The 26474-nt window shown below is 38.5% G+C and overlaps 1 protein-coding gene across 5 annotated transcripts in view; it reads right to left on the bottom strand.

Moving 5' to 3' along the window:
- The window catches only part of HS2ST1 (heparan sulfate 2-O-sulfotransferase 1), a 184919-nt gene that overhangs the window by 31994 nt on the left and 126451 nt on the right, over positions 1-26474 (bottom strand). For 4 of the 5 annotated variants that reach the window (XM_086390964.1, XM_086390966.1, XM_086390963.1 and 1 more), the window contains one exon: positions 9646-9884. In XM_086390964.1, coding sequence (XP_086247090.1) covers positions 9646-9884 — 239 coding nt within the window. Of the gene's footprint in view, positions 1-9645; positions 9885-25651; positions 25675-26474 lie in introns of those variants that run through there. The other variant, XM_086390967.1, reaches the window with a different exon arrangement.

The raw sequence follows: 26474 nt of genomic DNA, 5'->3' as shown, positions 1-26474 counted from the left end.
TTCTTTAATCTATTATTGTCCAATTTAAACAAGGTTGGGGGGGAGGAACGACTTGAAAGAGGAGCAGACAGGTATCTTTGACATCATAATACTGATCAACAGACTTGGACACTGAGAATTTCAGGTTCTGTCCAATGCTCAGGAAATTCCTGAGATCCAGACATTCAAACCTCCAAGATCTCAAAGCTCTGTTGATATATCTCTCTCAACTGTTTATTTTCCTGCTTACATTCATTATCATCTCAACTTCCAATCTACTCTGTGCACTATCTCTTGTATTGAATAACCATTTTTTGACAATGGCCGCTGACTTATTCTTGCCTTTTTATTATCCCGGGTAACCTCAAGGGTTGCTGAACAATGCTGGTCAAAACTAAGAGACCCAGTCTAAATGTAGGACTTTGAATCTTATTAGACTGAATACATTCTGAGGCATATTCAGGTATGTTATTAAATTCTCTACAGTTTTTTTTTTTAAATTTTATTTTTTGGCTGTGCTGCACAGCATGTGGAATATTAGTTCCTAACCAGGGATCGAATCTGTGCCCCCTGCATTGGGAGCACAAACCATCTGGGAATTCCAGAATAGAGTGTGGAATTCCCTACCGCTATTATTGCTAGTCTCCAAACACACAGAATCTTCCTCTAATCTCCAACTAAGAGAATACTGAAAGCTACAAACTTAATATATATGTGTATGTATTTTTTTAATTTCATCTAATCAACATTTAACTAGGGCAATCTGTTAAAATCTCATTAATAAAGCTGTGGCTGATTTGCAATAAATCAAAAGATGCTGAGCTGAGATTTACCTTCCTTTCACAGGGAAGCAAAAAGTGCTAAGTAGACAAATGCTGTCAATAAGGTTAAAGTGGTGCTTCACAGTCATCTGGAGAAAAGGCTGAGCATTTAGAAGTGTCATTTACATATGGCTGAAATTCTACACCATCCTAATCTCCTCTTCAAAAGTAATCTCCCAGGACATAAAAACCTAATTAATGCCCTTTGAAGAACATACTTTTTAAAAGTTTTCCTTTCAAAGTATTAATTTAGCCACATTTAATTTTATCCTCTGAGTTCTCTAGAATTTTCCCTGCCTCTCATCGGTCATATTCGCTTATGCCCTTTCATCAGTCTAGCTGCAGTCCCTGCCCTGTCATTTTCTGTGTTCTCGTCTCTTCTCTTCCACTTGACTTTAAGTTTTTCTTCTGGTTTTCCTCTACAGTGGAGCATTCTGCCCAAGACTGTGAGATAAAGCTCTGGGATAGACAGGAGTAACGGGAGATGTAGATCAGGTGAGCAAGCTTCTACTCAGTTCATTTTATGGATTCTTACTGACTACAATACTTGGCACTAATGAAAGATAAAGAGAAGGGTAAAAAGGAGCAAAACTAATAGTATCAAATGAAGCTGAATCTGAAGACACTGAAAACTCTTGGGGAAAGAAATAAAGTCATCATAGCGACTTTATTCAAAGAGAATTTCCATACTCTGATTGCAAAAGGCTATCAAGAAGATGTTTCAGAAATAGTAGTTAGATACAATACAGGAAAAAGGGATGTTTTTATGGCTAGCCTGGAGCAGATTTTAAACTGTGATTTTTGTCAGATTTTATAACTCTTAAGCAGTTAGGCTAGCAAGTAATCAGAAGAGGCCTTCAGGGAAAACACAAGCAATGTAGGGAGGGGTGTTGTGATTTATTTGCTAGTTGAACCAGAATTGAACCAGTACAATAGGAAAAGTGAGAAAGCACCCTCTCACTAACACTATATCTAGATTTATATTCTTAATAAGAGTAATCTCAACATTATGATTAAATGTGATCACAAAAGAACTTGTTTTCCCTATCTAAAAGTAGGAATGTCATCCTGAACATCCTGGTCAAATTCCAACTTTGTAATTACTACCTACTGAGTGAACATTACTATTAACTTGGGTAATTATATATACCAAACTCCTACTCATGCATATACTTAAAATAAACATTCACTGTACAGCCGTGGGTAGTTATATGAGGAGAGGAAGTTTTCTATGCAAAGAGAAAAAACGAGTAATAATTGGATACCATATAAGAAAGGTTCAGCAGCAGAAGAACATAATATACTATCTGCACTAAAGCTCAGAACTGTGTTGTTCAATGCTACTACTATCAATCAGAGGCACTCCTTCTGCCAGTATTTACCACCCTGGCATCATGCTCAGCTAAGAATTACCTTCAGAACCTAAGCAGGTTCATTTGTTCATTCATTCATTCAACAAAAAGTTACAGACTATCTACTATGTATCTACAATACATACAATATGATATGGAGTATCTACAATAGAATGGGAAAGACTAGAGATCTCTTCAAGAAAATTAGAGATACCAAGGGAATATTTCATGCCAAGATGGGCACAATAAAGGACAGAAATGGTATGGACCTAACAGAAGCAGAAGATATTAAGAAGAGATGGCAAGAATACACAGAAGAACTGTACAAGAAAGATCTTCACCATCCAGATAATCACAATGGTGTGATCATTCACTTAGAGCCAGACATCCTGGAATGCGAAGTTAAGTGGGCCTTAGCAAGTATCACTACTAACAAAGCTCATGGAGATGATGGAATTCCAGCTGAAATATTTCAAATTCTAAAAGATGATGCTGTAAAAGTGCTGCACTCAATATGCCAGCAAATTTGGAAAACTCAGCAGTGGCCACAGGATTGGCAAAGGTCAGTTTTCATTCCAATCCCAAAGCCAATGCCAAAGAATGCTCAAACTACTGAACAACTGCATTCATCTCACATGCTAGTAAAGCAACGCTCAAAATTCTCCAAGCCAGGCTTCAACAGATGTTCAAGCTGGTTTTAGAAAAGGCAGAGGAACCAGAGATCAAATTGCCAACATCTGCTGGATCACCGAAAAACCAAGAGAGTTCCAGAAAAACATCTATTTCTGCTTTCTTGACTATGCTAAAGCCTTTGACTGTGTGGATCACAATAAACTGTGGAAAATTCTCAAACAGATGGGAATATCAGACCACCTGACCTGCCTCTTGAGAAATCTGTATGTAGGTCAAGAAGCAACAGTTAGAACTGGACATGGAAAAACAGACTGGTTCTAAATAGGGAAAGTACATCAAGGCTGTATATTGTCACCCTGCTTATTTAACTTGTATGCAGAGTACATCACGAGAAACACTGGGCTGGAAGAAGCACAAGCTAGAATCAAGATTGCCGGGAGAAATATCCATAACCTCAAATATGCAGATGACACCACCCTTATGGCAGAAAGTGAAGAACTGAAGAGCCTCTTGATGAAAGTGAAAGAGGAGCATGAAAAAGTTGGGTTAAAATGCAACATTCAGAAAACTAAGATCATGGTATCTGGTCCCATCACTTCATGGCAAATAGATGGTGAAACAGTGGAAACAGTGTCAGACTTTATTTTCTTGGGCTCTAAAATCACTGCAGATGGTGATTGCAGCCATGAAATTAAAAGACGCTTAGTCCTTGGAAGGAAAGTTATGACCAACCTAGACAGCATATTAAAAAGCAGAGACATTACTTTGTCAACAAAGGTCCATCTAGTCAAAGCTATGGTTTTTCCAGTAGTCATGTATTGATGTGAGAGTTGGACTATAAAGAAAGCTGAGTGCCAAAGAATTGATGCTTTTGAACTGTGGTGTTGGAGAAGACTCTTACAGAGTCCCTTGGACTGCAAGGAGATCCAACCAGTCCATCCTAGGGGAAATCAGTCCTGAATATTCATTGAAGGACTGAGGCTGAAGCTGAAACTCCAATACTTTGGCCACGTCTTGAGATAACTGATTCATGGGAAAAGACCCTGATGCTGGGAAAGATTGAAGCCAAGAGGAGAAGGGAACGACAGAGGATAAGATGGTTGGATGGCATTACCAACTCAATGGACATGAGTTTGAGTAAACTGGGAGTTGGTGATGGACAGGGAGGCCTGGCGTGCTGCAGTCCAAAGCGTCACAAAGAGTCCGACACGACTGAGTGACTGAACTGAACTATGTCTTAGGTCTGGTTCTAAGCCCAGGGATACAAAGTGAACAAGACAGACAAGGTCCCTGCCCTTAAGAAACTTAAATTATAATAGAGAAAATGACAGACAGTAAATAAATAGATCAGTAATAGGAAAGATAGTGAAAGAATAATGGTACCCAGTAACCTGGAAGAAGTATTTAATAAATAGGATGGCCAACTAAGGTTTTGCTATGAGGATGTCAATAAGCTGAAACCTTAATGGATAATATAAAGCCAACTGTGAGGCCAGGAGAAGTGCATTCTAAGAAGAAATGTTAAGGACAGACGCCCTAAAGTGGTAAAGGCTTGGTGCATTCAATGAATCAAAAGTTCAGTGTGGTCAGCAAATAAAAGGCTGAAGCAATGGCCAATGGGCAAGGGTCTGATCAAGAAGGAGGACCTGTTGGCCCAGGTAAGGAATTTAGATTTTGTTGGGGTGGTAGGAATGCTAATTTAAAGATAAGTAACTCACCATCCTGGGAAGATTATAGTACGCATCTCATATGATTCCATCACCCCACTGAGAATCATGTCTAGATCTAGATCTTTGCTATTCAAACTGTGGGTTAAGGACCAGAAGTATCAGTTTTGGCATTAATAGGAAGCCTCACAGAAATTCAAGTATCAGGCTTTATCTCAGTCCTTCTGAATCAAAAACTGTACTTCAACTGGTGTTCAGTATACACATTCTAAGTTGAGAAGCATTCACCTAAAGTGTTGTTCTGAAAAATCCGTATTTGCAAGTATTAATATAAAACCATATGCTTTAATGCAAATAGCCAGAAGTTGGTTTAACAGTAAATTAAAAAAAAAAATACTATACTGTCCTGTAAGAGAATACAAATTCTGGATAATTCCAGAAAGAGGTTAAATATGATCAGATCAGATCAGAGATCTATTTATCTCAAATAAATATATGAGAGCAGAAAAGAATAAAGAAGAATCATAAAAGATGATGCCATTTAAACCTATTTGACATAGTTACTTTATATTTTTTTAAATTTAAATTTATTTATTTTAATTGAAGGCTAATTACTTTACAATATTGTATTGGTTTTGCCATATATCAACATGAATCTGCCACAGGTGTACATGTGCTCCCCATTCTGAACCCCCCTCCCACCTCCCTCCTCATACCATCCCTCTAGTTACTTTAAAGACAAAATGTTCCATAATATAAAGATACTTTTGTGTACTAGAGTCAACTTCATTTTCCAACTAGAGGAGCTGATCACCTGTCTCCTGCTGATTCCTGTCTATTAACAGAGTAAAGCCCATCTCAAAAACATAACCTAACATGACTGAGTCTACCTCATACTTACCACTTAAGTCCTTTCGTGCCTTATATTTTCAAATGATTACCTCCTAATCTTGTTCTAACTGTTCCTCTTATTTTATCTCAACTTAATTCTGAAAAACTCTTATTAAACTACAGAAAAGTTGAAAAAACAGTAGCCAATATTTGTACAATCTTCACCAAGAGTCACTGTTAACATTTTGCCACTTCTGTTTATCTCTTTCTTTCCTCCCCTCTCTCTATGCAGACACACAAATTTTTTCTGAATCAAAGTAGCAGATATTTTGTTCAAGGATCCAATCATGGGTCATGAATTACATTTGGTTTTCATGTCTCGTTAGTCTCCTCTAGCCCATCACTCCCCACCCCGCCCCCCGCCCCTTTTTGGTTGTTATGACATTGACACTAATAGCTCAGGACAGTTGTCCTAGATATATATGTTCTATATAACATTCTACAACATGGATTTGCTTGTTTTCTCAGGATGAGGTCCAAGTTAAACATTTTGGTTATACATTTTGGTGACAACACAACTTGATGTTTTCTTTTGAATAGTTCTCATAGTTCCTGCAACTATGTTTTATGTTTCCTGCTGCTGCTGCTAAGTCACTTCAGTCCTGTCCGACTCTGTGCGACCCCATAGATGGCAGCCCACCAGGCTCCCCCATCCCTGGGATTCTCCAGGCAAGAACACTGGAGTGGGTTGCCATTTCTTTCTCCAATGCATGAAAGTGAAAAGTGAAAGCGAAGTCGCTCAGTTGTGTCCAGCTCCTAGAGACCCCATGGACTGCAGCCCACCAGGCTCCTCTGTCCATGGGATTTTCCAGGCAAGAGTACTGGAGTGGGGAGGCATTGCCTTCTCCATTATGTTTCCTGCTGCTGCTACTGCTAAGTCGCTTCAGTCGTGTCCGACTCTGTGCGACCCCATAGACAGCAGCCCACCAGGCTCCCCGTCCCTGGGATTCTCCAGGCAAGAACACTGGAGTGGGTTGCCATTATGTTTCCTAGTAAATTATAAATAAGCTCTTTGAAAAACATAGCCTTGTTTTTAATTTCTTTGGTAATTCCCCAAGGAATGTAGCATAATCTCAGTATATATTACATGCACAATAAAGGAAAACTTGAAAGTAGAGTTGAGAACTGTGTCTAAGAATACACATAAACTGTTACAGAGGGAATGCTTTTATATCAAACCAGAAATACTCTGTCTTTACCTCTAAGATTTTTGAGAAGAATGATTAAGCAGATAAAAAGTTTAGCAAAGTCTCCCATACAAAAATCAATCTAGGAAAGAGCTGGGGATATTAAAGGCAGATATTAAGCGAACTGGACTGCCGAGGTTGGAAGATGAGAGAACGGAAGGCACGATCATCTACTATATCCCTAAATATTTTTACAAGTAAATTGGGCTTTAAATAGAAGATCAGGACAATAGCAGATTTAATAAAAACCTCATTTTTTAAGTCTTGCTTGAGTTAAATACTGATTAGAAACTATTTCTCAGAGAAGAAAGAAGAGCAAAACAGGTCATTTGTTAATTCTTATTTAAATAACAGGGCAGTTCAGAACAGTTCACAAGGACAATAAAAATACGGTATTAAAATCAAATATTATACAACATGATTTTCAGGAAATATTTTTGAAATTATTTTCAAGGCATCTAGTATTATAATTCAAAAGTTTACATTTAGAGGAAGCTATACTAGGTTGAAAGTAAAATTAAAATGCTATCTAATATATCAAGCAAAGGGAAAGGAAATAGCACCTTCGACTTGTTTGAAGAATGTTTCTATTCAGAAGAAAAGATCAGTAAAAAAAAATTAGATACAGTGTATTAGAGAACATTTTGTATATTAAGCCACCCCTACCTAATTAAGTCCAGATGCTGAGCTACCAGCTGACATTGTGAAGTATGTCAGCCGGTGATTAAGGCTATTCTTCCACTCTGCCCCCCATTTTAAGTGTTGTTCGTTATGTAACCCAGTTGCCTTTTGTTGCATAAACACATAGACATATACACACACACGACAAGCTATTGAAAGGAAAACAGAAGTTTTATCTCCTCTAAATGCAACTGGAAAAACGTACCAGTACATGATGCCTATAAATGTCTTATGTGGTAAGCTTTGGCAGATTTATATTTCATGGGCCGGGGTTGGAGGGAAGGTCTAAGTCATTATCAGATATATCATAGCTGTAAGACAACTTTCTAACGCTGGACACATAATAATTCTAAAAATCTGAACAAATTAACTCTATTTTTCTAAACAATATTACTGAAGAAATGTAAAATTATTATGTGAGTGTTAAGAAATGCTCTTTGTAAACTAAGATATATTCTGAAAAGTAATCATGCAGATTTAAAACCTACCACACACTGTATAAAATCTGATAATTTAGGACATTTGCCCTTGAGATATAGAAAATTACATAATGAATAGTTTTTATGACCCACTTAGCTAAATAAGTTCATGTTTCTTCTCATTTACAAAAGAGTTATTTGTTGGCTGATGAGTGTAGATTTTTGGTTCTATAGAAGAGAGTAATTGAGGATACTGCAGAGAGCCAAGAATTATATGGGGATATGATATGCGATATACATTTAGCCTTTACAAATAGCTCTCTAGTAAGAAAGCAAACCTAACTGTGTGTGTCAATGTTATTCTCTTACTTCAATGAGAGGATTAAAGCTATGTAAATAGTGGGATAACAGCAATTCTGTGACAATAAAACAAGGTCAGCTATTTTCAAACAGATAAATACATTTTAACTACATGACTATCACAAATACCTGTCTAATAAGCTACCTCAATATGGTATTTGACACATAGCATTTGCTACTGCTGCTAAGTCACTTCAGTCCTGTCCGACTCTGTGAGACCCCATATATGGCAGCCCACCAGGCTCCCCCGTCCCTGGGATTCTCCAGGCAAGAACACTGGAGTGGGTTGCCATTGCCTTCTCCAATGCATGAAAAGTGAAAAGTGAAAGTGAAGTCGCTCAGTCATGTCTGACTCTTAGGGACCCCATGAATCACAGCACACCAGGCCTCCCTGTCCATCACCAACTCCTGGAGTTCACCCAGACTCACGTCCATCGAGTCAGTGATGCCATCCAGCCATCTCATCCTCTGTCATCCCCTTCTCCTCCTGCCCCCAATCCCTCCCAGCATCAGAGTCTTTTCCAATGAGTGGGGTGCCATTGCCTTCTCCATTTGATACAAAGTATTTTCAAATATTATCTTTTCTTATCATGGGGCTCAATTCCTATTCCCTTTAATATCTGTGGAAAGAACTACACTTATAGTCAGAACTCCAGGTGTGAAGAAAATATCTGAAGCTACTGCTCAAGAGGGGAGTCAGTTTCAGTTTCTGAGATAACTTCCTCCACTTTTCTTAAAACCATTTCATAAATTATCTATCCGTTTATCTAAAGATTCTTAACAACTTGAAAGATAGTGCACCCCAATGTTCAGTGCAGCACTTTTTATAAAAGGATACAAATTAACTTAATTACAAAACAGAAGGAGTTACAGACGTGGAAAACAAGTTTATGGTCACCAGGAGGTAAGGAGGGAAGGGATAAATTGGGAGATTAGGACTGACACAAAACATACTACTATATATCTAAAATAGGTAACTAATAAGGACCTACTGTAGAGCACAGGGAACTCTACTCACTACTCTGTAATGACCTACATGGGATCAGAATCTAAGAGTGTATACATGTAAATGTGTAACTGATTCCTTTTGTCGAACAGCAGGAATTAGCTCAACATTGTAAATCAACTATACTCTGATACAAAATTTTTTAAAAAGATTCTCAATAACTTGAAAGGGAAGATTATATTAAAAATACAAGTCATAACCCCTGTTCTCCAGAAGTTTATAGCTAATACTTACATGAATAAAGATAAGATTAAATTCAGGAGTCTAGTCACAAAGAATACAAGTATTCATCAAATAAAGATTTCTCAGTGATGAATTGAGACAATATAGTGATTTTTATTGCAGGGCACCTGCTAAAAATATTTCACAGTTTTAAAGGGCTAGCATACTGAAGAGCATCAAGTTTCTTTTCAAAAATTCAAGCTGTTAATTCATTTATTTCACAAGTATTTGAATACATATTGTAGGCAAGGAAATGTACCAAATACTGTGAAGAATGTAAACTATAGAGAAGTTTGGTTGATGCATTCCTCCAAGAAACTTACAATCCCACTGGGCTCAGCATACATATCCCTTAAATGCTTTACCTTCTTGAAATAAAAAACTTGAGTTGGTGTCAGAAAACATTATGAATCCAAGTGGTATTTACCTGATCTTGCAGTGACATCACTGGATTATTTTTGGTAGTGTTGATGTGAAGAACATGGTATTTATTCTTTGCACACAGGTCATAGGCAATATTGGTAAAAGAGGTGCTTGCAGTTTTGGGGACTCTGTTGTAAATGATCACCATGTCGTCTTCCTCATCTAAAGCTACATCTTGCCGAGGGCCGTCCATGGTATGTCGCTGCTCAATCTCTCGAACTTCATGTCGTGCAATGGCCCTTTCTGCAAAGAAAAATATGAACTTAGTTTTGAAAGACACTATAAAGGAAGTTGTAAAACACTGAAAATAATTTCCTATTCCTGGAACATAGTTCTCCTACTCAAGAATGGGGTTAAGAACCACTAAAGAAATGTTTTAAGGACCAAAACTTCAGAATTATCTTGGAGAGATAATAACTCATACATATGAAAAACAAAAGAAAAACAGTCATTGAGTTTAGAATACAACAGATTAGAGTTCTTCCATGTAGTTCAAAATACACTTTTCATTCCAACAGAATTTTTATAGCCTAAATTAATTCTCAAACCCATAAAGACAGGTTGCATGGAATACTAAACTTCACAGTAAAAATACACTTAGAAAATAAATCACTTATAATTTAGGCAATGATTTAGAAATTTATTACTTAGGATGTAGCTGTGTGTGTGCTCAGTTGTGTCTGACTCTTTGCAACCCCTTGGACTGTAGCCTGCCAGGCCCCTCTGTCCATGGAATTCTCTAGGCAAGAATACTGGAGTGGGGTGCCATTTCCTACTCCAGGGGATCTTCCTCACCCAGGGATCCAACCTGCATCTCTTGTGTCTCTTGCATTGGCAGGTAGATTTCTTACCACTGCACCACCTGGGAAGTATATCGGATATAATAACTCCCCGCCTTATCAGAATGTACTAGGGCAGTGATTATAAACGCTTGTGTGATTTTAGGTAACAAGGGTAAAGATGGTATCATAAAACCTTTTTCATTTTGGTGTTTTAAAATACAGGTAAGTCCTGGCTATGTTTATTAATTAAACTCCATGGTGCCTCTAATTCAAACGACTGTTCACCAAGCAGTTTGAAAAGCAAGTTACATTTTTTTTCTTATTATTTATTTTTTAATTGAAAGATAACTGCTTTACAGAACTTTGTTGTTTTCTGTCAAACCTCAACATGAATCGGTCACAGGTATACATACTTCCCCTCCCTTTTGAACCTCCCTCCCCATCCCACCCATCTCCCTCCCCATCCCACCCCTCTCCCTCCCCATCCCACCCCTCTAGGTTGAGGCACAGCCCCTGTTTGAGTTTCCTGAGCCATACTATTCTCTATTTAATATAGGCTTTAACTTCAAATACTCTTTAGAATTAAGAAGCAAGAATATGGGAAGAAATGGGGCGGGGGGAGTAACAAGACTGCAAATTACTCTGCACAAAGACAACTGCTCACACACAGTATGCACCCTCCTTCCACTGGATCTCTGTGCCTCACCCTGCCTTGAACTCTCATTCACTCTCCCTCTAGCTCAATTCTGCCTAGTGAACCCCTCAAACTTCACATTGAATTTAATCATCACCTGCAAGGGAAGCATCATCTAATCTCCCTAACTAGGCCAAACCTCACACATACACACATGATGGATGTATATATACCTCATAATGCACATCTCATACATACACATAAGTGCAATTTTACATTTTATGTGTATTAGCATCCATCTACCATGCTGGCAACAATTTAGTAAAGTGACATAAAAAAGCAATGTGGTATAATTACAGTAACAAGTTCAGGCTTCAAATATTGTTTGACTATGCATCTTAAATTTTGATTCAGAAGATATGGCCACTGCATTATAAAGTATGCTCTGAGCTGAGGATTCACCTTCAGAAGACTTGAAGTTCCAAGCCTGCTGCTTACTGGTGGTGGTTTAGTTGCTAAGTCATGTCTGACTCTGCGACCCCATGGACTGGAGCCCACCAGGCTCCTCTGTTCATGGGATTTCCAGGCAAGAATACTGGAGTGGGTTGCCATTTTCTCCTCCAGGGGATCTTCCTGACCCAAGGATCGACCCCATGTTTCCTATGTCTCCTGAGTTGCAGGCAGATTCTTTACCCACTGAGCCTTCAGGGAAGCCCTACTAGCAGCGGGCTTTCCAAAACAGGAAGAGAAGTACACATATGAATATATACTATGCATATATATGTATCTTTTTTCATGGGGGAGAGTTGGTTGGGAATATGGAGAAAACGAGATGAGCTTAATGTGGAACATACTGTTGGACTGCCTGGGATACCCAGGAGACATAGATAACTGGGCACACAGCTCAAGTGCTTGAGAATAAACATTCATGTAGAAGACAGGCATCTGGGAAACCATAGGAATGATGAAACTACATAGATACTACAGAATGTATAGCATGTAAAGAGAATTTAATCTTAGAACAGAATCTTAGGAAGTATCAACATTTAAGGGCCAAGAAAAAAAGACAATCAAAAGAAAAGACTAAGAAGAAACAGAAGAAGAAACCTGGACAGACTTTTAAGAACCACATACCACATGTTTAGAAAGCACAATATTTTTCAAAATTTACAGTAGTTTACAAATGAATCTGAAATTGAGGTAATGTATGATGCTCAAGCATCTACACAGGATTTGGAAGTTCTCTCACTAAATTCAGCATGTATTATGGAAAGCCTAAGAATATAATTATATTCAATAATTTTAAAGGAATTGTATTTTCTAAGCAACCCCAAACTGTCACCACAATCCAAAACTATTTCACTATTGTTATGTCCTCACTCTCCCTTTTCCACTATGGGAAATAAAACAGTACTGCTGACATTTAAGTGCTGACAGAAGTTTAAGAGGTTGTTTCCTACAGCAGCCAGATATATATGAAATTACCTTTACTTTTAATGGCTACACCAACAACCAATAATGCTGAATGCTTTCACTAGTTTTTCTGAACTCAGTATTTGGAAAAGAAACAGATTTTGTTATTCTTTAAAGAAGTTATTATTTAGTTTATAGATTAAAAAACTTTTTAAGGTGCTAAAACTCTAGAGCATGAAACTAACATGTTTTTAGAATTAATCATCATTCTTAGTTCATTATGTGTATTAAAGTATATGAACTGTATATTTGACATTTCCTAAATTAAAGACTAGAGATCTCTTCAGGAAAATTAGAGATACCAAGGAAACATTTCATGCAAAGATGGGCACAATAAAGGACAGAAACAGTACGGACCTAACAGAAGCAGAAGATATTAAGAAGAGGTGGCAAGAATACACAGAAGAATTATACAAAAAAGATCTTTATGACCCAGATAACCACAATGGTGTGATCATTCACCTAAAGCCAGATATCCTGAAACGTGAAGTCAAGTGGGCTTTAGGAAGCATCACTATGAACAAAGCTTGTGGAGGTGATAGAATTCCTGCTGAGCTATTTTAAATCCTAAAAGATGATGCTGTGCAAGTGCTACGCTCAGTATGCCAGCAAATTTGGAAAACTCAGCAGTGGCCACAGGACTGGAAAAGGTCAGTTTTCATTCCAATCCCAAAGAAAGGCAATGCCAAAGAATGTTCAAACTACCTACCGCACCATAGAACTCATTTCACACACTAGGAAAGTAACGCTCAAAACTGTCCAAGCAATAGTGGCTCATGATGATTTTTTGGGTCCTTTGAGGATATGATGAAAGCAATAGATCTGGTCTCCAGAACGGCTGATGTGTACATTTCAGAGCTTCCTCCTAGAGCCCAACCATGGACAGGCAGCTCCATGACCCCAAGTTAATTATTTCCAAAAAAAGGTTCATGGACATCAAGGCCTGATAGTAAACTGCCTAAAGGTATTAGTATATATATTGAAAACAAGAGGTTACTCAGAAATTAGAATTGCAGGCAAAGAGAAATCATAGAGAAAATTGGCAGTGACGATTAGAAAAATGTCCACAGGGAGGGTGCCTTGTCACAAAATTTGACCTGTCAGAACTCCCTGGTAATTATGCCTTTTGCAGAAGCCAGACAGGAACTAAGAGCTTGGAGCTATCAAACACCTGAGTTAAAGTGGATCCTTAGCATTTTCTAGGGATAAATCCTCAGTTGTGTAAATCCCCAAATACTGTTCTGAAGTATAATTTGTTCCCCATAAAATATGCACACAATGAGAAGTAGGAAGCAATAAAGGAGCACCAAAAGAAAGCTATTAAAAGGTTAACTGATTCCTGTTCCAGCACCACTTACTGTGAATGAACTGTCTAGTCAGACACTATCTGATCTTCATGGAAGTAGGATTTGGTAATTATTATGAATTAAACAAACTGGTTGTCCAATAGTATACATCATTTTCTTATGAATATGTTTAGCCTGAGTCAGTTTCATTGAATTCAATCATGCTGCTGCTAAATAGCTTCAGTCTTGTCCGACTCTGTGCGACCCCATAGATGGCAGCCCACCAGGCTCGGCCATCCCTGGGATTCTTCAGGCAAGAACACTGGAGTGGGTTGCCATTTCCTTCTCCAATGCATGAAAGTGAAAAGTTGAGAGTGAAGTCGCTCAGTTGTGTCCGACTCTTAGCAACCCCATGGACTGCAGCCCACCAGGCTCCTCCATCCTTGGGATTTTCCAGGCAAGAGTACTGGAGTGGGTTGCCATTGTCTTCTCCATCAATCACCATGGAGACTGACAAAATAAATTCTGATATGGATGATTAAAGGCTGGACTCTCAACACTAGTAAATGCTTTCTTGTGTGGTTTCCAGGCAGTGAGCAAGAGACACACGTGTTGTCCTTAAAACTTACAAGTGGACTTCCCTGGTGATCCAGTGGTTAGGATTCCACCTGCCAATGCAGGGGACGCAAGTTTGATCCCTGGTCTGGAAGATTCCACATGCCGCAGGGCAACTACTGAGCTCACGTGCCACAACCACTGAAGCCCACACACCCCAGAGTCCATGCTCCCCAACAAGAGAAGTACCACAGCGGGAAGCCTGCAGTCCACAACTAGAGTTGCTCCTACTTGTTTCAGCTAGAGAAAGCCTGTGTGCAGCAACAAAGACCCAGCACAATAAAAATTAAATAAATTAATTACTTAAAAAATTTTACACATATGTTTAACTGGATCATTCTATAAAAAGAAGTTGAGACCACCTTCTACTTCAAGGAAGATGGTGTAAACTTATGTTTTTGCTATTCCTCTCATGAAGTACAACTAAAACCCTGGACATTATATAAATGACAAACGTAAGACTCTAAAGTTGGAGAGAAGAAAACAGGCTAGTTAGAGCCCTTAAGATTCAAGGAGCAACATGGTGAGTTTCTTTTCTTTAGCCTTATATATCCCAGTCTTGAAGCAGTAGAAGCTGGCAACCCAGGAGCAGGCATACATAAAAAGACGTCCAACAAAAGCCCTGCCAGAACTCCAAGAAAGGGACAGCATAGTAAGACAAAAAGTTTTGGACAATAATCACTCTACTTTAGCCAAACTCCACAGAAAAAACTGTGCCCCACTTCCATTCCTCACAGGCCAAGTAGCTAGCCTAGACTTCTACCCTCACAAAGCTGTAATCAGGTGCCCAGTATCTCTGATGGAATGGTGTCAGAGAAGACAAGGTAGGGAGCCAGAACTTTTATCCTAGGCAACAGGTAACAAGGCACCTCTGCAGTGTCAGTGAAGACCAAGCAAGGAACCAGAATGTCCACTTTCACACAGGAGTGATGAGAGGCCCCCTCCCCTCCCCACTTGGTGCTGTCAGAGGAGACCTAGTGGAGAATCAGGATGTTCACCATCACTCAGTGTAATGAGGCCACTCCCGTCCCTGCCCAAGGTAACAATGAGCTCACCTGGTGTTGATGGTGGTCTATTTGGGAACCTGAACTTCTACCTCCACTTCACAGTAACAAAACAGCAACCCTTTCCTTTGCCAGAGCAGTATTGGAGAAAGTCAACTAAAACAAAAGGTATTTTTAAATAAGATTCAGAGTACCCACAGATACAGAGAACAAACTAGTGGATACGAGTGATGAGAGGGAAAGGGGAGGGATAATACAGGTGTTGGGGGAGAAAGGGGCTATTGTGGATTATATGACATCATGTGTGCGAAACTTTTGAAAATTGCAAAACACTATAGAATTTAAAGAATATTTTCTTCAACTGAAGAAAAAAGATCCAAAGTCTCACAACATAATATAAAAATATCCATGTTTCAATCAAATTGTACTGAGCATATTAAGAACCAACAGGATCTCAAACTCAATGAATAGAGATAAGAAATGACAATATAAAAAGAACAGCAATGTTAGAATTATCAAAGATTTAAAGCAGTCATTATAAAATGCTTTCAAGAACAAGCTTGAACCAAATGAAAAAATAGAAGGCCTCAGAAAATAAGCTCAGTAATGAAATAAAATATATAGATAACTAAATGGAAATTTTAGAACTCAAAGAAGAAAAAACAACAAACAAACAAACCCATAATAAAAAGCTCAGTGAATGGGATCAACAGCAGAATGGAAAGGAAGGAAATTTAGTGAACTGGAACATGGAACAAAAGAAATTATCCAATCAGAATAACAATGAGAGACTATAATAGGGAGAATAAAGCAACAGAACCTTGGGGAACTGTGGGATATAGCAACAGGATTTAAAATTGGTGTCACAGAGTCTTGGAAGGAAAGGAGAAAGAAAGCAGGGCTGAAAGAATTCTTAAAGAAATATGGCTGAAAACTTGACATCCGACAGGAGACAAAGATTTAAGATGCTGAACAAACTCCAAATGGGATAAACCAAAAACATCCAAGACAAGACACATCATAATTAAGCTTCTGGAAACTAAAAATTAAGAAAAAAAGGCTTGAAATCAGCCTGAGAAAATGAAGCCTACTGTAGAAAAGAACTGGAATAACAGCAGATTTCTCATCAGAAGTCAAAGAGCCAGGAGGAGGTGGCACAATTTTTCAAGTGATGAAACAAAATAATCCTACACCCAGAGAAAATCATCCTCAAGAATGAAGGGGTATAAGATATTCTTATATGAAAGAAACCTATAATGATTTATTGCCACTATGATTAATGAGGTTTTCTAGATAGGAAAAAAAAAAACATAAAAGAAGAAATCTTAAAACACAAGGGAAAAAAAAGGCAACAAGAAAATAGAAAGAATAAACATATGGGTAAATACAATAAACTGTCCTTGTGTTTTCAAAAATATGTTTGACATATAAAGAAAAAATTATAACATTGTGTGATATGATTTTAAATGTATGCAGAAGAAACATTTAGTACAATTATGTTGTAAGTGGCAGATAGTAAAAGTATGTAAATCGAGGTAGTTCCATACTTCACTTGAATTGGTAAACTGATGACACCAATAAACTGTGACAAGTGATATTTATATGATGTAACACACAAAGCAACCATGAAAAATGCTGTATAAAGACTCCGAAACACACTCCAAGTGTTTTAAATTCAAAAACACTATGGATAAATCAAACTGTAACTTTTAGTAAGTGTAAAAGTAATTTATAGGAATGAAGAGAAAGGAAAAGAGGTAAGAAGAAAAACAGAAAACAAAACGGAAAGAAATATCAAGGAAACTTAAATACATAAGTGAATAAAAATGAAAATAAAGTAAGAGGAATTCCCAAGACAGCAAAGACCCTGAGCTTACTTCCCCTCATAAGCACAGCAAAATTACAACTATTTACAGAATAACTATTGATGAAAAAGATTTGAACCTACCAGAAAAGATCGTCTACACTAAAAGTATAAAGAAGGAACCATAATGGAGATGGACAGGAGAGGTAGAGTTGTAGTAGAGTCAAAACCTCAACCCTTGGGTTGGGTGACCCACAAATGGTAGAATTATTTCAACCGCAGAGGTTCTTCCCCAGGGAAAAAGGGGTCTGTGCCCCACAATGGGCTCTGTAGCCCAGAGTCGTGTGCCAGAAAGATGAGCCCCCAGAGTATCTGGCTTTGAATATCAGTGATGCTTATTTTCAGGAGACTCAGAAGACTGTGGGAAATAGAGACTCCATTCTGAAAGGGCAGACACAAAATCTTTTCTGTTGTTGGAACCAGGGCAGATGGCAGTAAGGAGCCTGGGTCGGACCTACCTGCTGATCTTGGAGAGTCTCCCAGAGAAGCAGGAGGCAACTGGAGCTCATGCTGAGGCAAAGACACTGCTGGCAGCCATTCTGGGGAGCCTGTCCTACCATGGGGACACTGGTGTTGAAAAATGCCATTCTGGAATACTCCCTCTAGCTTATTAATGTCAGGACCCAGCTCCCTCCACCCCCACCCACCAGTGCTGGGACTCCTCAGGCCAGGCAACTAACCAGGTGGGACACAGCTCCACCCACCAGCAGACAGGGCACCTTAACACCCCTGAGCCCACAGCAGTTCCTGAACATGACCCTAGCCACCACAGGCCCACGACGCAGCTGCACATACCAGTGTAAAGGCACCAGAGCCAGACCTTCCAGAGGCCCTGACCACCAGCAGGCAGGCAAAATCCCCAGAATACTCTGAGACTCACACCAGCAAGCCTGCTTTAGCATTAGGACCAGCTTCATCTATCCTTCCTAAACTATTTCAAGAAACTGCAGAGGAAGGAATGTTTTCAAACTCATTCTATGAGGCCAGCAACACACTGATACCAAAACCAGATAAAGATATCACAAGAATAGAAAATTATAGGCCAGAATAACTGATGTACTTAGATGCAAAAATCCTCAACAAATATTGGCAGAGCAAATACAAAATACATTAAAAGGATCATACTTCATGATCAAATGGACTTCATATCAGGTATGCAAGAATGGTTCAACAGCCACAAATAAACTAATGTGATAAACATTAACAAACTGAAGAATAAAAACTATATAATCCTCTCAATAGGGGCAGAAAAAGGTTTTGACAAAATTCAACACCCGTTTATGATTTTAGAAAAACAAAAACAAAAAAACCACTCTCCAGAAAGTGGGCATAGAGAATATACCTCAACATAATAAAGGCCATACATGAAATGGCAACCTACTCCAGTGTTCTTGCCTGGAGAATCCCAGGGATGGGGGAGCCTGGTGGGCTGCCGTCTATGGGGTCACACAGATTCTGGCACGACTGAAGTGACTTAGCAGCAGTAGCATGATAAGCCCAGAGCTAACATCATACTCAACAGTGAAAAGTTGAAAGTATTTTTTCTAACATTAGGAACAATACAAGGATGCCCACTCTCCCCACTTTTATTCAACATAGTATTAGAAATCCTAGCCATAGCCATAGCAATCAGACAAGAAAAATAAAAGGAATCTAAATTGAAAAGTAAGACTGTCACTGACTGCAGATGACATATAATACTATACATAGAAAACCCTAAAGAAAACTACTTGAGTTCATCAATCAATCTGGTAAAGTTGCAGAATACAAAATTAATATATAGAAATCAGTTGCACTTCCATACCCTACCAACGAACTATCAGAAAGAAAACTTAAAGAAACAATCCTATTTACAATTACATTGAAAAGAATAAAATACCTACGAATAAACATATATAAGGGGTAAAAGACCTGTGTCCCTATATACAAGGGCTCTTCTAGACCCTTGTAAATACATGGCTTACATATTTATTATGTTTGTGCATTAATTATATATTGACGCTTAAGATTAATGAAAATATATTACAAAATAAAAATTAAATTTTCTTCCCAAATTTCATCTCACTAATGAATTATGACTAAAAACTTATTGGTTAATGTTCTTAAGAGGATCTATTAGGTAAGAACATTGAAGTAGCTGATCAATATCCCAACAATCTGGTAACTACCAATATAATTATTTTTTTATTGCTAAGATTTAAGTTAAAGGACTATGTATTATATTTATATTGGCTGGTTTTTCACAGTTATTACACAAATATTAAAATGTGAAATTCTTATAACAACCTTCCTTTATATTACCAATCTGAAAAATGCATTAATCACCTATATGAAATATAATATTGTTAATAGCCAACACTGAATTCTCACTATGTGTCTTAAATGTATCATTCTTTACACGCATACTCTGTGTTAAGTGTTTTATATGCATTATCTCAAGTTTTGATTCTTAAAACAACCCTAAGAGGCAATATTATTATTCTCATCTAGATGAGGAAACTGATTCTCAAAGAAGTTAACTGATCAAGTGAAAAGTGAAAGTGAAGTTTCTCAGTCGTGTCCGACTCTTTGCGACCCCGTGGACTGTAGCCTATCAGGCTCCTCTGTCCATGGGATTTTCCAGGCAAGAGTGCTGGAGTGGATTACCATTTCCTTCTCCAGGGGATCTTCCCGACCCAGGAATCAAACCCAATCTCCTGCATTGCAGGCAGATGCTTTACTGTCTGAGCCACCAGGGAAGCCCAAAATACTAAAGCAGTAAGTAGCTAGTTTGTCTCCTTAAGATACTATCCTATGTGTGTTGAAAGTCACTCTGTCATGTCCAACTATTTGTAGTGCTCAGGCCAGAATACTGGAGTGGGTAGCCGTTCCCTCTTCCAGGGGATCTTTCCAATCCAGGGATCGAACCCAGGTCTCCTACACTGCAGGCAGATTTTTTACCATCTGAGCCACCAGGGAAGCCAATGTAAGGATATGGTTTCAGGTCAATCTGACTCTAGAGCCTGTGCTCCACATTATACTTGTCATCTGAGATTTAATCTAATTTCATAAGAGGAAGGAGTAGGGTTGTATAATTAAATACAGCAGGATATTATATAAAAGTACTACTTTTTTTGCAAGTACCCATTTTCAAAATATAGAATATTATAGTTAAAAATCATGGGTGAGCTGACTTCATTCTGTACATATTTCAATCACTTGAAATGAATATTCTGATAGGAAATGGGGATTCCAACCAATATTCTTTTCCCTTTTCTCAAGTTTTACCAAGACATCTCAAACATCCCTCATACCTTTTTATACACTTCTCAAGTAATCTATTCTTATTTTAAATTTACATCTTATACAAAGTCAAATAAATGCCATAACAGAGAACAAACTAATTCTGAAATCAAGAATTGGGGTAAAAAACTTACGGAGAAAGATACACTGGATAAGTTGAGCTTTGAAAAGATACTGGGTTTCAAAATATAGAGATGGATCCTTTGGGAAGCCATAAAGGCCTGCAGAGTGACTAAGTTGACAAGTAACACACTAGTAAAATTTGATTATAAAATTATTTAACCAACAGTGTTCTGTGACAACCTAGAGGGGTGGGAGGGGGTGGGAGGGAGGTTCAAGAGAAAGGGGACATATGTACACTGGCTGATCCATACTGTTGTATTCAGTTCAGTCCAGTCGCATCTAACTCTTTGTGACCCATGAACTGTAGCACACCAGGCTTCCCTGTCTATCACCAACTCCCAGAGCCTGCTCAAATTCATGTCCATGGAGCGGTGATGCCATCCAATTATCTCATCCTTTGTCATCCCCTTCTCCTCCTGCTTTCAATTTTCCCCAGCATCAGGGTCTTCTCCAAGGAGTCAGTTCTTCACATCAGGTGGCCAAAGTATTAGAGTTTCAGCTTCAGCATCAGTCCTTCCAATGAATATTCAGGATTGCTTTCCTTTAGGATTGACTGATTTGATCTTCCTGCAGTCAAAGGGGCTCTCAAGTCTTCTCTAACACCACAGTTCAAAAGCATCAATTCTTCAGTGCTCAGCTTTCTTTCCGGTCCAACTTTCACATCCATACGTGACTACTGGAAAAACCATAGCTTTGACTAGAGGGACCTTTGTCGGCAATGTAACTGTTGTATGGCAGAAATCAACACAGCACTGTACAGCAATTATGCTCCAATTAAAAATTATTTAACAACATTAGTGTAAAACAGCTAAAAAAAAATGACAATTTTAGGCTATACTGGAAAGCATATAATTATCAAAGTAACAATTGTTCCACTTACTGAGCCTTTATTATGGGCCAGAAGCAATGCTGCTGTGTGTTTAAACATGTATCACTTCATTTAATTCTTAAAGTAACCCTATGCCTATTACTTATAAGGTAATAATATGGAAACGGAGCGTCAGATTAGTTAAGAGTTTTGAGGAACAGAGTCAGAACCCAAAACTTCAACCTGATACCAAAGCCTAACCAAAATGTAGTCATTACTGTCTTAAACCACAGGAAGGCACTGTTCCTAGGAAATCTATGTCACACATGTACCATTATGTATCATTTCAGGCATACACAAAGAATAGAGTACATTCAGGATGGAAAAGAGCTAGATAACCCATGCCACACAAAAAAACTGCTTTTAAAACACCCAGTACACTTAAGTAGAGAGGAGAAATTCCATAAATGTACTAAAGTTATCTTGAAATATTTGAAAAGTTATTATGAAAAGGAGGCATCCTTTCTTTAGAATCACTCTAGAAGACAAGATAGACTATGTCTCAAGACGGAATGAGCTTTTTAAATAACTAGCAGTGCAAAGAAAAGATATGTGCAGTTTAGGGGGAGGTAAGCTATCAATCTCCAGAGGTACTCATCTAGAGGCTTCATGTGTCTTAGTCATGCACTCGGGTCCGACCCTTTGTGACCCCATGGACTGTAACGTACCAGGCTCCTCTGTTCAAGGGATTCTCCAGGCAAGAATACTGGAGTAGGTAGCCAAGCCCTTCTCCAGGGGATCTTCCCCACCTAAGAATCGAACCCAGGTCTCCAACATTGCAGGCAGATTCTTTATTGAGCCACAAGGAAAAGCCCCAGAGGTGCTTCACGAGGACCCACCAAAAGATGTAGACAGGATTTCTGCACTGATGAGAGCAGAAACCATAGGACATCTGGCATCGGTTACCACTAGGTAAATACCTGTGCTTAGTTGCTCAGTCATGTCTCACTCTTTCCGATCCCCCAGACTGTAGCCCACTGGCTCTCTGTCTATGGGATTTTTCAGGCAAGAATACTGGAGCAGGTTGCCATTTCTTTCTCTGTTGGATACTCCTGACCCAGGAATCCAACCCACGTCTCTCATGCCTCCCACATTACAGGCAAATTCTTTACCCACTGAGCCCACTGGGGAAGCCTGGCTGCTAGCATACAGATTCTTTTGAAGGATTCTCTCCACTGAGCCTCTAACAAGGTAGGTAGGAAAGAGCAAAAATAAAGATAGAAGCAGGCTGGTGACAATTAACTAAGAAGAAGGAGTGGAATGCTGACACACTCTTTCCATAATTCTGTCTTATTCAGTCTTGTTCAATCATGTCCAACTCTGCAACTCTATGGACTGCAGCATGCCAGGCTTCCCTGTCCTTCACCATCTCCCAGAGTTTGCTCAAACTCATGTCTACCTTGAGAAAGACTAAGTATGTACCTCTTATGATTATGGCAAAAATTCAGATAATGAGAAGATTGATACTGTACTTTAGGCTTTAAGTAATGAGAATACTGTGATAATTTATAACCTAGTTCCTCACACTAGACTCATTAACTAATTCCATTAATATTTACTAAGAATCTATTAATTTATAATTCATCTGGTCCTGGAGATAAGCCTAATCCTAGAGAATTTGGTGGCATGGCATTATAATAAAATTTTATAAGATGCAATGGGGATCCCATAAATGGGATGCTTAAGAAAGGATTCACAAAGAAGACTGAGAAAGAAAAGTACCTCCTGAGTAGAAAAAGAAAGGCATTCTAGGCAGAGAGAAAAACTTGAGCAAAATCCTTGGAGGTATAATACTGCATGATGCATTCAGATCCTAAAAGTGGTTCTTGATAAGTTTACAATATGAAAGAATGGGTAGGGACAAAGTAAAACACGAGGCAGACGAGTGAGTGAGTCAAGTCGCTCAGTCATGTCCGACTCTTTGTGACCCCGTGGACTGTAGCCCCCCAGGCTCTTCCGTCCATGGGATTCTCCAGGCAAGAATACTGGAGTGGGCTGCCATTTCCTTCTCCAAGGAGACAGTGGGCAGAGGCCAAAACACAGTGTCTTAATCACCATACTGGGATATGAACTGTAACTTGAAAGTCAACAATTCTCAAACTCATTAAGCTGAGAACCTCTCTTTATACACTTAAAAATTAGGGACTCCAAAGAGTTTTCATCAGTATAGGTTAGATCTACCAATATCAAATGAGAAATGAAAACTATAAAACTTACAAATATTTATTAATTTAAAAATAGTAATAAAGCATGTTAGCAAAAATGACAATTCTGTGAAAATACCTATTTCCAAAGGACAAAATTTAGTAAAAAGAGTGACTTTTTAACATTTTTGCATTTATTTTTATATGTCTAACAATGGAAGATAACTGGATTCTCATAACTGCTTTTCCATTGAAAATATTACCACATAGTATTTGGGTTGGACTCTATGAAGCAATCAGACACACAGATTTTGTACAGATCCACAGCTGGAAAATGGAGAAGGAAACCAGATCCAGTCTTTTTGCCTGGAAAACCCCATGGACAAAGGAGCCCCAGGGCTACAGTCCATGGGGCTGCAAAGAGTTGCGCATCACTGAGCACACGTGCACAATAGTTGGAAAAGGATTATTTTAATAATATTTTCTGATAATTGTTTGACACTACACTAAAACTCAACAAGTGTTATTTCTCAAAGGCTAGTTGTAAAGTGATAACCCATGTTAGTAAACTTTCTATACACAGTATATTGATCTACCTTGTACCATCACTTAAAAATACTGGTTTATGGAGTTACACAGATCCACCAAAGGTCATATGTCTAATTATACAACTCCCCCCTCAATCTCGTCAAAATACTCAGTATTGGGAAGCTCACAGTGACAAATACAAGTTTTCTCAAATTTTCTACTGGGCAACAAGTATTATCAGTTGTTTTCCTTCAAGCAACAAATTTACTTTGTAAGCTTTGTAATTCAACTAAGATATTAATTTTGATATTAAACTGGCAGGAAGATTCAGAGACCTCCTCAACTTCTAGCAGAGGTTCAAACTGCTATTAAAATAGATGTGCTTTGACTGTTGAAATAAACACCATACCAAAAAGATGAAAGCATTTTCAAAATCAAGAAAGAAATGCCAATATTGTCTACAAAGCTGAATTATTTTCACACTTCAACAGCTGCACCTGGTGCTCCATTGACTAGTAAGTAAAAAGAATATGGAGTAACTAGGCATCAACTCCAGCTGGGCTTGGAGATCATTAGCTAAAACCTACGCAGCAGCTGTTTGAAAATGAGAATTAGTGATGCTGAAAACCTGCCATTATTTCACTGGAGCTTGATATATATCATATTCAGAGCAGTGGTTTTCAATTTGAGCATGCATCAGGATGACTTGCAGGGTTTGTTAAAATGCAGATTCCAGATTCCCCACCATCTACAGTTGTTAATTCAGGGTCCAATAATTTTCTATCAAGTTCCCAGGTGATGCTGACATGATGGTCCAGGAATACTTTGAGAATGAATACTCTAGAGAATATTTCTACTGGTTTATTAACAAGATAGGTGGAGATAACAGTCTTTTTTCTATGTGACTAATTAATTAGTATCCCTAGTAATTTGGAATTTACAGTAATTTTAAGTAGTTTAAATATGTAGAAAATAATGCTACTCAATTTCCTGGTAAAACTAGTTGTGAGAGTGTTCTAGTCAGGACATGTTTTACCCTTTAACTCATGGCATTGGTTCTGCTGGGATGGGTGGGTGTCCCATCTCCTTCGAAGAGCTTTTTCATAAAAGCTACCTTCTTTCTGGAAAAGAATGGTGATGACCATTACCCAGAATAGAATAGATATTACATAAATTTGCTTAATGAAAACAATATCAATTCAGTTCAGTTGCTCAGTTGTGTCTGACTCTTTGCAACCCCATGAATCGCAGCACGCCAGGCCTCCCTGTCCATCACCAACTCCCGGAGTTCACTCAAACTCATATCCATCGAGTCGGTGATGCCACCCAGCCATCTCATCCTCTGTTGTCCCCTTCTCCTCCTGCCCTCAATCCCTCCCAGCATCAGAGTCTTTTCCAATGAGTCACCTCTTCACATGAGGTGGCCAAAGTACTGGAGTTTCAGCTTTAGCATCATTCCTTCCAAAGAACACCCAGGACTGATCTCCTTTAGAATAGAATGGTTGGATCTCCTTGCAGTCCAGGGGACTCTCAAGAGTCTTCTCCAACACCACAGTTCAAAAGCATCAATTCTTCAGTACTCAGCTTTCTTCACAGTCCAACTCTCACATCCATACATGACTACTGGAAAAACCATAGCCTTGATTAGACAGACCTTTGTTGGCAAAGTAATGTCTCTGCTTTTAAATATGCTATGTAGGTTGGACATAACTTTCCTTCCAAGGAGTAAGCGTCTTTTAATTTCATGGCTGCAATCACCATCTGCAGTGATTTTGGAGCCCAAAAAAATAAAGTCTGGCACTGTTTCCACTGCTTCCCCATCTATTTCCCATGACGTGATGGGACCAAAAGCCATGATCTTCATTTTCTAAATGTTGAGCTTTAAGCCAACTTTTTCAGTCTCCTCTTTCACTTTCATCAAGAGGCTTTTTAGTTCCTCTTCACTTTCTGCCATAAGGGTGGTGTCATGTATTATTAAATTAATGGATACAGAAGATAAGAATTCTTCACTAAGCAATCTAAGAAAGAACTACTTTTTAAAAGAAGTGAGAATGTGATATGATGATTTGAACCCTACTAACATAGCAATCAATGTTACACACAGCATGGTCAAAGCTGAAGCTCCACACATATCACACTGTTTCCTATAGGTTTGATATTCTAGGTCTGTCAAATCTTATCCTCAGAGTTTTTTTTCCTCTAATGGGGTCAAGACTATGTGAGAGAGGAT

The sequence above is a fragment of the Bos grunniens genome, chromosome 3, assembly GCF_055505025.1.
Source record: "Bos grunniens cultivar Pamir isolate PY7600 chromosome 3, Bosgru_T2T1.0, whole genome shotgun sequence".
NCBI classification, from domain to species: domain Eukaryota; kingdom Metazoa; phylum Chordata; class Mammalia; order Artiodactyla; family Bovidae; genus Bos; species Bos grunniens.
The sequence above is the reverse complement of the archived record's forward strand: the minus strand, read 5'-3'. Positions and strand labels throughout refer to the sequence as shown.